The 12,979-nt window shown below is 46.8% G+C and overlaps 1 protein-coding gene across 1 annotated transcript; it reads left to right on the top strand.

The window, feature by feature from the left end:
• The first annotated feature begins 6,181 nt into the window (after positions 1–6,181).
• Positions 6,182–8,848, top strand: LOC308675032 (uncharacterized protein). The gene is made up of 2 exons (XM_081339978.1): positions 6,182–6,221; positions 6,452–8,848. Exon 2 carries the CDS (start codon positions 6,539–6,541, stop codon positions 7,706–7,708), a length of 1,170 nt encoding a protein of 389 aa, XP_081196104.1. The 5' UTR covers positions 6,182–6,221; positions 6,452–6,538; the 3' UTR covers positions 7,709–8,848.
• Positions 8,849–12,979: the final 4,131 nt, after the last annotated feature.

The following is a 12,979-nucleotide window of genomic DNA, read 5'->3' as shown; positions in this document are numbered from 1 at the left end:
CGACGTTCTACTAATACTCAGACTGAGGGACAATGTGAACTCTGTATGGTTACCACCAAGCTAGGTACAGCAATAACCAAAACATTGATTTTTCATACTCAATTACCCATTTAGCAAAAGAAAGTGCTAAATCAAGAACTTATATTATGCAAAATCGATTGGCCCTGGACTATCTCTTAGCAAAAGAAGGGGGGGTATGTGGAAAATTTAATCTTACAAATTGTTGTATTGAAATTGATAACAGTGGGAATGTGATTCAGGAGATCACAGACAAAATGATTAAAGTAGCTCATGTTCCTGTTCAAACATGGAATGGTTTTAACTTTCAGGAATTATTGGGCTCCTGGTTTCCCAAATTACCTGGTTTGCAAGCTATTGTAGCTTTAATTAGTATGATTGCTTTAGGATGTATTATTTTGCCTTGTATTTTACCTATTTTTTGTTAGAACTATATCCAATAGCATTTCATTTATAGCAGAACAACGTGCCATCAAGCATGTAAATGCCTTGTGGGAAAGAAAATATCAGTTATTGCCTCAAGAAGACCTTGAGTCAGATACTACAGACCGCGCCATTGAAAAGGCCTCCTTAGTATTAGACACAGATGGCAAGGAGGGCCAAAAGAAAGCCCTATGTTTAGCAACGGAATGCACATCTCTGTCCTCCTGGGCCCACATTGACTGCTCCCTAGAGTCCCTTGGGTCAAAAACAAAAAAGGAGGAGATGTAGGAAACCTGTGATATTTCCACCTTAGGCTCACATAAAATGGCGCAGGTCTGGCTCAGGGCAGAGACAAGTTTCGTTTCTGTTCGTAAGTTGCAGTTTACCAGAAATCAGATGACCTTGCTACGTGCAGACGGACAATCCCGTTGGAACACTTACAAGAAAGTAACACATACAAGAAAGTTACAGGAACAAAGACATTCCATACAGGGCTATAGCTGAAATGTAACCATTGCATAGCTGAAATGTAACCATTAGATAACTGCTTGTTGCTTGTGCGTTGCTTGTATCTCAGTAAAAGAGAGCTTGGGACTTCGGTCTTGGCCCTCATCCCGAGAACGCTCAAAGAGACGTGTCCTCATTTATTGGCAAGTTCATGAGGAGCCCACCGGGTGCGAAAAACCCGCAGAAAGCGCTTCAGTCAGACGGGACACCTTTATAGTCATCAAAGGATCCACTTAGGGGAGAAACCGCATAAACACCTGGAGTGTGGAAAGAGATTCAGTGAGAGGAGAACAGATGGAAGACTCAGGAGTCCCGAGAGAATCCAGGAGGGAGGAGAGAAATATCAGTGTCCGGAATGTGGAAAATTCTTTCAATTTAATGGAAACCTTAAAGCACATCTAAGAACCCACACTGGAGACAAACCACATAAATGTCTGGAGTGTGGAAAGAGCTTCAGTCAGAGGGGAACTCTTTATAGTCATCAAAAAATTCACGCTGGAGAGAAACCACATAAATGCCCGGATTGTGCAAAATACTTCCAAAGAAATGTAGATCTTAAAATCCATCTAAGAATCCACACTGGAGAAAAACCATATAAATGCCTGGAATGTGGAAAGAGCTTCAGTCAGACAGGACACCTTTATAGACATCAAAGAATTCACACTGGAGAGAAACCGCATAAACACCTGGAGTGTGAAAAGAGATTCAGTGAGAGGAGAACAGATGGAAGACTCGGGAGTCCCGAGAGAATCCAGGAGGCAGGAAAGAAATATCAGTGCCTGGAATGTGGAAAATCCTTCAGAATGAATTGCCATCTTGAAAGGCATTTAAGAATCCACACAGGAGATAAACCACATAAATGCCTGGAGTGTGGAAAAAGCTTCAGTCAGAGGGGAAACCTTTATACTCACCAAAAAATTTACACTGGAGAGAAACAGCATAAATGCCTGGAGTGTGGAAAGAGCTTCAGTCTGAGGGGCAGCCTTAATATACATTAAAGGATCCACACTGGAGAAAAACCATATGAATGCCTGGAGTGTGGAAAGAGCTTCAGTCTGAGGGGCAATTTTTATTATCATCAAAGAATCCATACAGGTAAATGCCACCTCATCCTTTGTGTGTGTGAACATTTTACTGTTCCCTTTACTGCTACTCTCTGATGATTCTGCTATTCTGTGATGCCTAATAGTTGAATTTGAATCTTACACACTTTTCAAGGGGTACGTAATCTTATGAGTAGAAGTGTCTTTAGCTCACATGGTGTAACAAGATGGTGGGTTTGTTGTCACTATGACTTTTGGTGGGGGAATGAAGGGAGGCTCAGCCAATCTCAATGTATATATGGTTGTACTTTCACAATAAAGGTTCATTCATTATTCATACACTCTTTTCAAGGGGTACGTAATCTTATGAGTAGAAGTGTATTCATTTCCACAAACCCTTATCACAATTTCTTCTCGTTGGTGACATTTCATTTTGAGATTCAGAAGCTGCTACTGGAATGTCCTGAAGAAAATTAGCAATATCCATTGTGCCCACGGTTCTTTCCATGGGCCTGGAAATCAGAGTGTTCTCCTGGGTTAATTTTCCCCTTGAAATTGGACTCTTGCCTCTTCCGTACCTTTTGGCACACTCCCTCCTTCCACACAGAGAACAAACTGCACTCTTGGTTATTACTGAGTCAATTACTGAGTCAATTTTCCCTTTTCTCTCCTTATAACCTTTGCCTCCTGTGAAGACCTGTGTTTTGCAGGAATACAGTCCTTGCTGAGGGCCAAGCAATGGGTTTCTTGCACTTGGTTGCACTTTCTTATAACTTTTAATATTTTTATGATAACCTGGTAATATCTAGGTGCTTGTGACTTTCTAACTGCAAAACAAGGCACTCTCAGGCTGAATAGAAAAGGACTTTTTCAATTGTACATGCTAAAGTTTCAGCTGGCCGAAATGGTATCTTTTCACAACAGATTTCTGTGGCTCATGATGCTCAGGATCCCTTTTCCCATGCGAACATTCTCCTTTGAATACAATGGATTTAAATGGTTATGTTATTATGGGATGTTTAATTTACTGTCCACATTTCTGATTAACAGGATTTCTTCCGTCCAATCAACTGTTATTTTGTGCTTTTTCTACTGTATGTGTCCTGTGCTCCTCTTTTCATTAAGGGAAACCTCCTTGTGAGATTAATAAGTCACCTTTAAATGATCTTCTAATTGGAACAAGTGTGTCGTGGCACAATCTAGGTGTCTGACCTACCTCAATTGGTTCCTTTAGGAAGGAAAGATCCTCAACTTCATCAGATTGAAGCAAAAGGTGCCTGTAGTAGAAACCAATTCTGGTCCAATTTCCTATCCCTCGTGGGTGGGCGGGGCTGGTCCTGGTGAAAGGGAAGCCTCATGGCTGCAAGACCGGCAGTGCTGGCAATCTCCCCCACCCCCCATCACCCTTTTCTGAGCGGAGGAAGGAAAGAGATGAGAAGTGAGGGAACAAGGGAAGAAGGAAAAGCACCTTGGTAGCATCAATCCTGTATCATTGAGACTTGGGCTCAAAGGAGAAAGCAATTTTATGTTCTCTTTTGTCGCAGACAGGACTTTATTGGCAGTCCAAGATAACATTGGTATTCTTGAATTGTGAGCTCTTAGGAAAGTGTCCCCTCCTTGTGTGTTGCAAAGAGACACTTCCAGTGGGAAAAACATTTTCCTTTGCTATATTTGCAGTCTGAATTAGACCAAGGCAGGGTCCCTACAGGAGAGCCCTTGTAAGGGTTATGTATAAATGTGTAAAAGCAACTAACGTATATCTGCTCCTAAATGCTAAAACTGCTGCACATAAAAATGGAGGAGCTCTGATCAACTATCACAGCCACCATTTTGACCGTTTTGCTGTACTGTTGTCTGTGGACGTCCCCACTAAATGCAAGCACTGGATAAACTGAACCTGGTTTGTTCTCGGTCTTTTAAGTGGCCACAGACTACCAGCCAAAGTGGCATTTGATCACAAGGCAAGAAGGCCTAGAGAAATGTTTCCCCTTTTGCCTTTCAGCATCCTTTCAGCAATGGGGAGGGAGGAAGATTATAAAGAGAGGTAGGGACCGAGAGAAGTCCTGCCTTAGCACTTAACTTAGCACTTAACCACAAGCAGCCATGCTGCCAATTCCTTGTACCTTCCTCCTGACCTCTCCTGGTGGTCTCCCATCCAATTGCCAAGGACAGCAAGCCAATCAGCAGCAGCCTTGAAGAGGAGGTAAGTGCAGCCAGGTGCCCCCCCCCGAGCAACTGGCATCAATGGGGGTCCTCTGCATGGCCTGAGAACGACAGCCAGGCTCCTCTGGTGGACAAGGCTATGGTGCTCGCCCTGGTCTTGCCTTCCTCACCTGGAGATAATGGATCCCAGCCCCATCCCTGCCCGGGCCCCCACAGGTGCCTCCCCAACATGAGCAATGTTGAGGTGGCCACCCCCATCCCGGCCCCCCAAGGTCAACCACAACGCTAATGCAGCCCTCAATGAAATTGAGTTTGACACCCCTCCTCTAGAGTATGTTGGGCAGACTACCTGGGCAGGTGGTTGCGAGGCGTTAATCTGGGGAGACCCAGCACCCCACCTCCTTGGCAGGAAGGCAGGCTAGGAGCGGCCCTTCAAAGGGCTGAGCATCTCGGGGAGGGCCAGTAGATGGCGCAAAGTCTGGTACTTTGTTGCCCCCTGATGGCCGGTAGTGGAGCTGCTGCTGTGATCTAATTCCATCTCAAGAACCCTGAAGACTTTGGCACAGTAAGGATGGCAGTTGGGTCCTTCAAAGCGCTCCCCTGACCTCTCTGGTGATTCCTCGGCAGGTGCAAGGGCCCTTGGACCATGGGGGCCGAAAGGCAGTGGCTGGTGCGGAGAGAAATATCTCCAAAGTCCCCATCAGTGGCTTCCTGGCCAAGAGTAGCTTTATTTGCCTAAAGTCACTTGCATCAGCTATATTATATGCCTAGGCAGAAAAGAAGTTTTCAGTGCCAGAGAAATGCTGTTCTCCAATTTCCGCTGCCTTCTATCAAGTGCCAGGAACACTGGTGGTGTGTTCGTGGCCCCTGAGGTTTTTTTTTTCATATAGACAAATCCAAGATTGCTCTCCACCACCACCACCCTTGCTGGATACGCTGGGAAAAGTTCCTTCTTTACCCAGGAAACCAGTTCCACCAACCTGCTCTGCAGCTTCCAAGCAACAGCCTGGCTGACCTGATCAGGTGTCAGGACCCACCCTGATCCACATCTTAGGAAAGAACTCTTGGAGACAGGATTGTCCAATCAGGAACTTTTACTAAAGCATGATTGACAGTGGATAATCTAGACTGAATCTAGAAACTGTCTCGCAGGTCGATAGTGGTTTCTACTGCAGATATGCAAGACAGGATCTGCGAAAAGTATTTCTAAAAAGTGTTTCTATCACATAGCCATGATAGCGTAATGCTGGCGGCACCCTCAGGAAATTGCTAACTTGGGCTGGTTCTCTGACCTGGATGGGAAAAGCTAAGCATGCTGTCCTTTGCTCCCCATCACCAGGTTTTGATGCTTCAGCTGCTGAAGCTGAAATTAGTTCCTGGGAACAGTTCAGGGTTAAACATTGGCTGTTAGTGAAGACAAATTCAAATTCAGAGTAGAACTGGAAGGGACCTTGGAGGCCTCTGCTCATGCAGGAGACTCTATGAGATTTCAGGCAACTGGTTGTCCAATCTCTTCTTTAAACCTTCCAGTGTTGCAGCATTGACAGCTTCTGGTGGCAGGTAGTTCCACTGCTTAATTCTTCTCCCTGTCAGGAAATTCCTCCCTCCTCCCCGCTCGCTTTCCCTCCGTCGCTGCTTCTCCCGCCTTCGGGGGGCTTCGGGGACGAGCCCGGCTCCCTCCTCCTCGGGGCGCCCCCCAGATACGGGAAGGCTGCTCTCCCGCCTCCCCCGCCCTTCTCCCCATCTGCTCCCACCCCCGCGCGGGAGGGGGGCTGCCTGGGGGCCGCGGGGGGGCCTGGCCGGAGCCCCCCCAACTCCCCCCGCCCTGCCTGGGGAGAGACTTCGCTACTACGCAGGCGCCATGTAGCTGATGGATGGAAGGAGGACGCCGATTGGTCGCTCTGGCGACGGCGGCTATTGGCAGGAGGACTCGTAGGGGCGGTCCCTTCAAGCGAAAGAGGAAGAGCAACCAGCAAAAGGGCGCGCAGGGAACTCTCGCCTCCACTTCCGGGAACGAATCGAACTGAGGCGCTTAATTGACTCGGCCGCGGACTGGCTCGGAGCCAGGTAGGGCGCAAGGGATGCCGGGAGTCGCAGTCCGAGCTCTTCTCTGGCGGAGAAAGGGGGGAGGGGGGAGCCCGAGGCCTGGTCTGGCGGGAGGGGCGCTGGGAGGGAGGCCTGCCCGGAAAGTCTCACTGAGAGGCCGAGGCTTCGGCCTTGGTTCCCGGGCGGGACTGGGACTCCCCTCTGGGGAAGAAACGAAGCCGTGACCCGCCTCTCCCCCTTCGCCCCTGCAGGACTTCGGGCGAGCCCGGCGGAGGAAGGAAGGAAGGAGGCCCCGCGGAGCAGCCCCGGGAGGAGACGGCGGGGAAGGCGCGGAAGGGATGGGCCGAAGGGGACTCCGGGAAAGGAGGCCGCCTGTAGGGCGAAGCGGGGAGCAGGAAACGGGCGGAGATCCCGAGACGGGCCTGGAGGGCGGAGGGTCCCTCAGAAAAGGCGGGAGACGCGGGAAACGCCTCACAATCCAGGAAGGAGGAAAGAAATATCGGTGCCCGGAATGTGGAAAATCCTTCAAAACAAATACAATTCTTAAAAACCATCTAAGAATCCATACTGGAGTGAGACCGTATGAATGCCCGGAGTGTGGAAAGAGCTTCACTCGGACGGGACACCTTTATACACATCAAAGGATCCACACTGGAGAGAAACCACATAAATGCCTGGAGTGTGGAAAGAGCTTCAGTCTGAGGGGACACCTTTATAGCCATCAAAGAATCCACACAGGAGAAAAACCATTTAAATGCCTGGAGTGTGGAAAGGGCTTCAGTCACAGGGGAAACCTTTATACACATCAAAGGATCCACTCAGGAGAAAAACCATTTAAATGCCTGGAGTGTGGAAAGAGCTTCAGTCGGAGGGGACACCTTTATACACATCAAAGGATCCACTCAGGAGAGAAACCACATAAATGCCTGGAATGTGGAAAGAGCTTCAGTGTGAGGGAAAAACTTTATAATCATCAAAGAATTCACACTGGAGAAAAACCACATGAATGCCTGCAGTGTGGAAAGAGCTTCAGTCTGAGGGGAAACCTTTATACACATCAAAGGATCCACTCAGGAGAAAAACCATTTAAATGCCTGGAGTGTGGAAACAGCTTCAGTCGGAGGGGACACCTTTATACACATCAAAGGATCCACTCAGGAGAGAAACCACATAAATGCCTGGAATGTGGAAAGAGCTTCAGTGTGAGGGGAAAACTTTATAATCATCAAAGAATTCACACTGGAGAAAACCCACATGAATGCCTGCAGTGTGGAAAGAGCTTCAGTCGGAGGGGAAGCCTTTATATACATCAAAGGATCCACTCAGGAGAGAAACCACATAAATGCCTGGAGTGTGGAAAGACCTTCACTCAGAGGGGAAGCCTTTATGTACATCAAAGGATCCACTCAGGAGAGAAACCACATAAATGCCTGGAGTGTGGAAAGAGCTTCAGTCGGAGGGGAAGCCTTTATGTACATCAAAGGATCCACTCGAGAGAAACCACATAAATGCCTGGAGTGTCGAAATTGCTTCAGTCGGAGGAGCAACCTTTATGTACATCAAAGGATCCATTCAGGGGGAAAAGAGCTTTACTGAAAATAGGGGTCTTCGTAGACATCAAAGAATTCACACAGGAGAGAAACCATATGTCTAGAGTTTGGAAGGTGTGAACACTTACCCTTCATTGCCACCTCATCCTTTGTGTTTCACCATTTTACTGTTCCCTTTATTGCTACTCTGTTTAATGATTTTGCTATTCTGCGATATCTAATAGTTGAATTTGAATCTTACACACTTTTCAAAGGGGTACTTAATCTTATGAGTAGAAGTCTATTCAATTCCACAAACCCGTATCACAATTTCTTCAAATTGGTGAGATTTCATTTTGAGATTCAGAAGCTTCTACTGGAATGTTCTGAAGAAACTTAGCAATTTCCATTGTGCCCACGGTTCTTTCCATGGGCCTTGAAATCAGACCCTTCTGGGTTAATTTTCCCCTTGAAATAGGACTCTCGCCTCTTCTGTACCTTTTGGCACACTCCCTCCTTCCACACAGAGAACAAACCACTCTTATTACTGAATCAGTTAATTATTACTGAATCAATTAATGAGTCAATTTACCCTGGTCTCTCCTTATGCGGGCCATTACCTTTGCCTCCTCTGAAGACCTCTGTGTTGCAGGAATACAGTCCTTGCTGAAGGCCAAGCAACGGGTTTCTTGAACTTGGTTGTGCTTTCTTGTAACTTTAATATTTTTATGATAACCTTGTAATATTCTAGGTGCCTGTAACTTTCTAACTGCAAAACAAGGCACTCTCTCAGGCTGAATAGCAAAGGACTTTTTCATTTGTACATGCTAAAGTTTCAGCTGGCCGAAATGGTAACTTTTCACAACAGATTTCTGTGGCTCATGATGCTCATGATCCCTTTTCCCATGCGAACGTTCTTCTAATACATTGTTTTAAATGGTTATGTTATGTTATGGGATATTTAACTTACTGTCCACGTTTCTGATTAACAGGATTTCTTCTGTCCAATCAACTGTTCTTTTGTACTTTTTCTACTGTTTGTGTCCTGTGCTCTTTTCATTAAGAGAAACCTCCTTGTGAGATTAATGTTGCCTTTAAATGATCTTCTAATTTGAACAAGTGTGCCGTGTCACAATCTAGGTGTCTGACCTACCCCAACTTGGACCCTTACGAAGGAAAGACCCTCAACTTCATCAGACTGAAGCAAAAGGTGCCTCTGGTGGAAACCAGTTCTGGGCTTCTGTGGTCTTTGTCACCTGTCATTTCCCACCTTCCTTTTTCCCATCACGTAGAAACATATTTTCCATTTGTCTAAATACAGCCCTGGGAGACACTAGATTGAGATTTGATAAAAAGTTACCCCTACTTTTTGCTTCAACAGGTGGACTCGACCATTCACCTTGTCCTCTGAAACTTAATAATAGTAATAAAGTTGGAAGGGACCTTGCAGGTCACCTAGTCCAGACAGGAAACCCTATACCATTTCAGACAAATGGCTGTGTAAAGTATTTGAGGGACTCAAACTGGGCAAAGTATTTATGCTGGTGGTTGACTGGAGCAGAACCAGGTGGAAGAATTCTTGGTCTGTTTTGTGTCTGCCATCTGTATTTTTATGAGGGGGCAGTTTCTGGCTCCTTATCTCTCCTTCAGGAAAGGTTTCAGCTGGAACCAGGATTGCCACCAAGATGGCAGCCCAAGGCATCTCGGCTCAGCCCAGGTCAACCAGACACTGATGTACAACCTGGTTGCGTCCATCAAAGTCAGAACCCGCCTTAGATCCACAGGGCAGCCCTGGAACCAGCAACGTTTGTCCCTGGGTGCAGTGGAGTCTGGTGACCCTGCTGACTATCTTGCCCCACAGGCTTACTTCACCCAGGGTGCTGGCCATCTCCTGTGTGCACAGCCTGTTGGCCGGGTGGCTCGCTGGTTCCAGGGCTGCCCCGTGAATCCAAGGCTGAGCTTGTTCTGGCTTTGATGGACGCAACCAGGTTGCAGATCAGCGCCACCCCCCACCAGCACCTCCATGGTCCCCTCGCTGAACTAGCCTTGCAGCCACGAGGCTTCCCTTTCACCAGAACCAGCCCCGCCCACCCACGAGGCATAGCGACGGCCAGTGGCAGCATGGAGACCGGTAGCACTGCCAATTTCTCTGTCCCCTCCTATCACCGAGCATATCTGGGCTGCTGGGCTCCCGAGGGCCGGCAGGTGGCGCCAACAGCTGTCCTTTGCTACCGCCTGATGGCCGGTGGGGTAGTTGCACCAAAGACCTCAGTGGGTCCCTCAATCTTCGTTGGCGCTTCCTGCAGCCCGGGCGTCGTGGGGGCCGGAGCTGGAAGGCCGCCCGGGCGGCGAGGGCAAGTGGAGCTGCCTTCATCGTCCACGACCGCAGTGGAGAAGACCTGTGAATGGAAGTGCTGGAAGGCAACATCTTTGTGCCGGGCGGAAGCACTGCAAGTGCCATCTTTGCAGCAGGCGGAAGCAAAAGTTAACTGAGCTCGCTGTCGCATTGTTTGCAGCTGGCGGAACAGAGCAAGGCTCCTGGTACCCTCTGCAGGCGGTCAGCAGGAAAAGGAAAGGGATGAACTGGGCAATCGCCTAGATTAGAACTATGGCCCTTTTTTGACTTGTGGACTTCAAGTCCCAGAATTCCTCAGCCAGCCAAATACTGTCCATGCTGGCTCAGGAATTCTGCGAGCGGAAGTCCACAAATAATAAAAAGAGCATCGTTCCTCACCTCTGACATACAGCAACCTAAAGGGGGACGCAGCAGTACCCAAGGTTCTGTTCATGTGACCTGCTTCCTCACTCCTGGCTTTGCACATCCAGACCCCTGGCATTGTTTAACAGGCTTTGTGTGTGTGTGTGTGTGTGTGTGTGTGTGTGTGTGTGTGTGTGTGTGTAGAAAACTTTGATTTATAATACATGATGTGTTTGGTTTATAATACATGTGTAGGTGAATTTTTCCCATGTAATTTTGGAAGATGGGCAATCCTCCGGGTGTAACAAAAGAAGTCATACCTAAATAAATGGGCACATCCCCCAAATTCCCTGCCCTTGGATATCCCAGAAAGCTACTTTTGAACATCCCTGAGTGGATCCTGGCTTCTCTGTTAGGTATGCGGGATACAATCTGTGAAAACTATTTCTAGGGTGGCTTATCATCATGGAGTCGTGGTATGTAGAGATGGAGGTCAAGAATATGAAGGGACGTGCGCAGCAAACTGCCTGTCTTAGTATCTTATTCCCATGTTCTAATGCCTCCTTAAGTATCACCAGCTGCCTGCAATTAGTGCAGGTTCGCATCCCACCAGGCTCAAGGTTGACTCAGCCTTCCATCCTTTTGCTGTGCTTAATTTCCTGTTTGTTAACACTGTATAAATACAATAAACTCTGCGTAGGCAGACAGACATATTTGGGACACCCTGCTTGACTGGTCTTTGAATCCCACATTTTGGCACCCTGAACAGGGACCTATAAATCTTTAAAAACAAACAAAAAGAGATTTGGAATAGGAACCTCCCTCCGGGGGAGCAACTTTCAACGTATTTACCTTCGTCTGGAATAGAACCCAAAGGTACCTTCGTCCTACGGGACCCCTCCGAGGTAAGTATGGGTTGCAATCTATCTCTCCAACAGCAGCAGCAAGTAGAGGAACTTACCTTCCTGCTACCAAAGTCAGGCCTTAAAACACCCGTGGCAGAGTTAAAGAAACTCATAGGAGAGAGAGGGAAACATTGTCCTTGGTATCTGGAGCGCAGGACGCTCCATTTACAGGACTGGGTAAAGATAGGGCATACTTTACATCTTGAACCCCGGGCTCCAGTTGAGATATTACATCTATGGAAAAATTTGGCTCTGATGCTTTGGCAGGACAGCAATTGACCACGACACCTCCACCTAATTATGATCAAATAAAAAATTTTCCTCCAGTGTTGTCTTTAATTGGACCTTCAGCTCCTCATGAAGAGGTTAATTCTTCTGCTTCTTCACAGTCATTGTATACCCCCAAGAGGCAAATTTTAAAGGAACAATTAGCAAAAGTGTGTGTGTGTGGGGAAATGTAGAAGAAATTGCTGACGGGTCTGGTCCCTTTGTTCCAGTTCATGTTGCAGTTCTTTTACCAGCTGCTACTTTACAAATTTCTTACCAAGCATTTGGAAAAGTATCTGTTTCTGGCAAACCTCATCAAGCCTTCTCTAACATCAGGCAGAAGGCTACTGAGCCGTATCCTGATTTTGTTATCAGATTACAGGATATCGGAACAGCCTTTTATCAAACCAATTTATTGGCAGCCGCTTTATCACAAGGCAGCAAGCCCCAAGGAAAGTGTTATAACTGTCTTCTGTCTTAACCTGGCTCTTTGGACTATTTGATTCTTTTGTCGGAGGTGAGGACACCTCCCACTTCACACCTACAAAAGATCCCAGGTTCAATTTTCCTTTTAGTCTTTCCCCACTGTCTTTTGAAGTTGGTGGGATAAATTGTAAGTAACCATAAATGTTCCTCTCCTTTTAATAAAAAGGGGAGGCCTGTTTTGGCCTCAAACTCCAAATTGATGTGTGTTTTGTTTTGTTATATATATCTCTGTACATTTGGAACATTAAGCTTGGACTTGGAATGGTGAGAAAAATGGGGGATGGTTAAAGGGCCCTATAATCACTTCCTGATTTTCTCAATTCTGGCAGGACAAGCCATATGTCTAAATGAATGTTGTTTTACTAGTATCTGTGTATGTATGTCTGTTTATGTTGTTCTGTGTTATTCCAAGACTTGGAAGAGGGTCTAAATCCCCTCTGATAACAATAAACAAAAAGGCCTTATTAACAATAAACAAAGAAACAAAAAGATTGGGAACAAGGAGCTCATTGGCTTGTAAACTGAAATTATAATAAGTGATTGGTTTGCGTGGAGAAAGTATGAAGTGTTTGCATGAGAAGATGCCGGCAGTTGGAAAGGACGCGAATGAGTTAATTTGTTGATGTGTAAATGTTTGTGTGTTAGCCACCTCCGTCCCAGGCTGTGAAAGGAACAGTAAATTGCTGATTTTATTGTTGTGTTTGCATGTGAAGAGTTTTATGGGGGATCTGTGAGTGAAATTCCTTTTAACTTTTCTTTCCCCCCTCCAGTCTCTTTCTCCCCCCCCCTCCCCGCTGTGTTACTCTAAGAATGAGAGAGAGAGAGACACACACACACACACACACACACACACACACACGGAGGAGAAAGGGGGGGCTGGTCGTTTTAACTGTT

This window comes from Vipera berus (genome assembly GCF_964194415.1).
Source record: "Vipera berus genome assembly, chromosome: 15".
Taxonomy (NCBI): domain Eukaryota; kingdom Metazoa; phylum Chordata; class Lepidosauria; order Squamata; family Viperidae; genus Vipera; species Vipera berus.
Note: the sequence above shows the minus strand (reverse complement) of the source record. Positions and strands in the feature narration are given on the sequence as shown.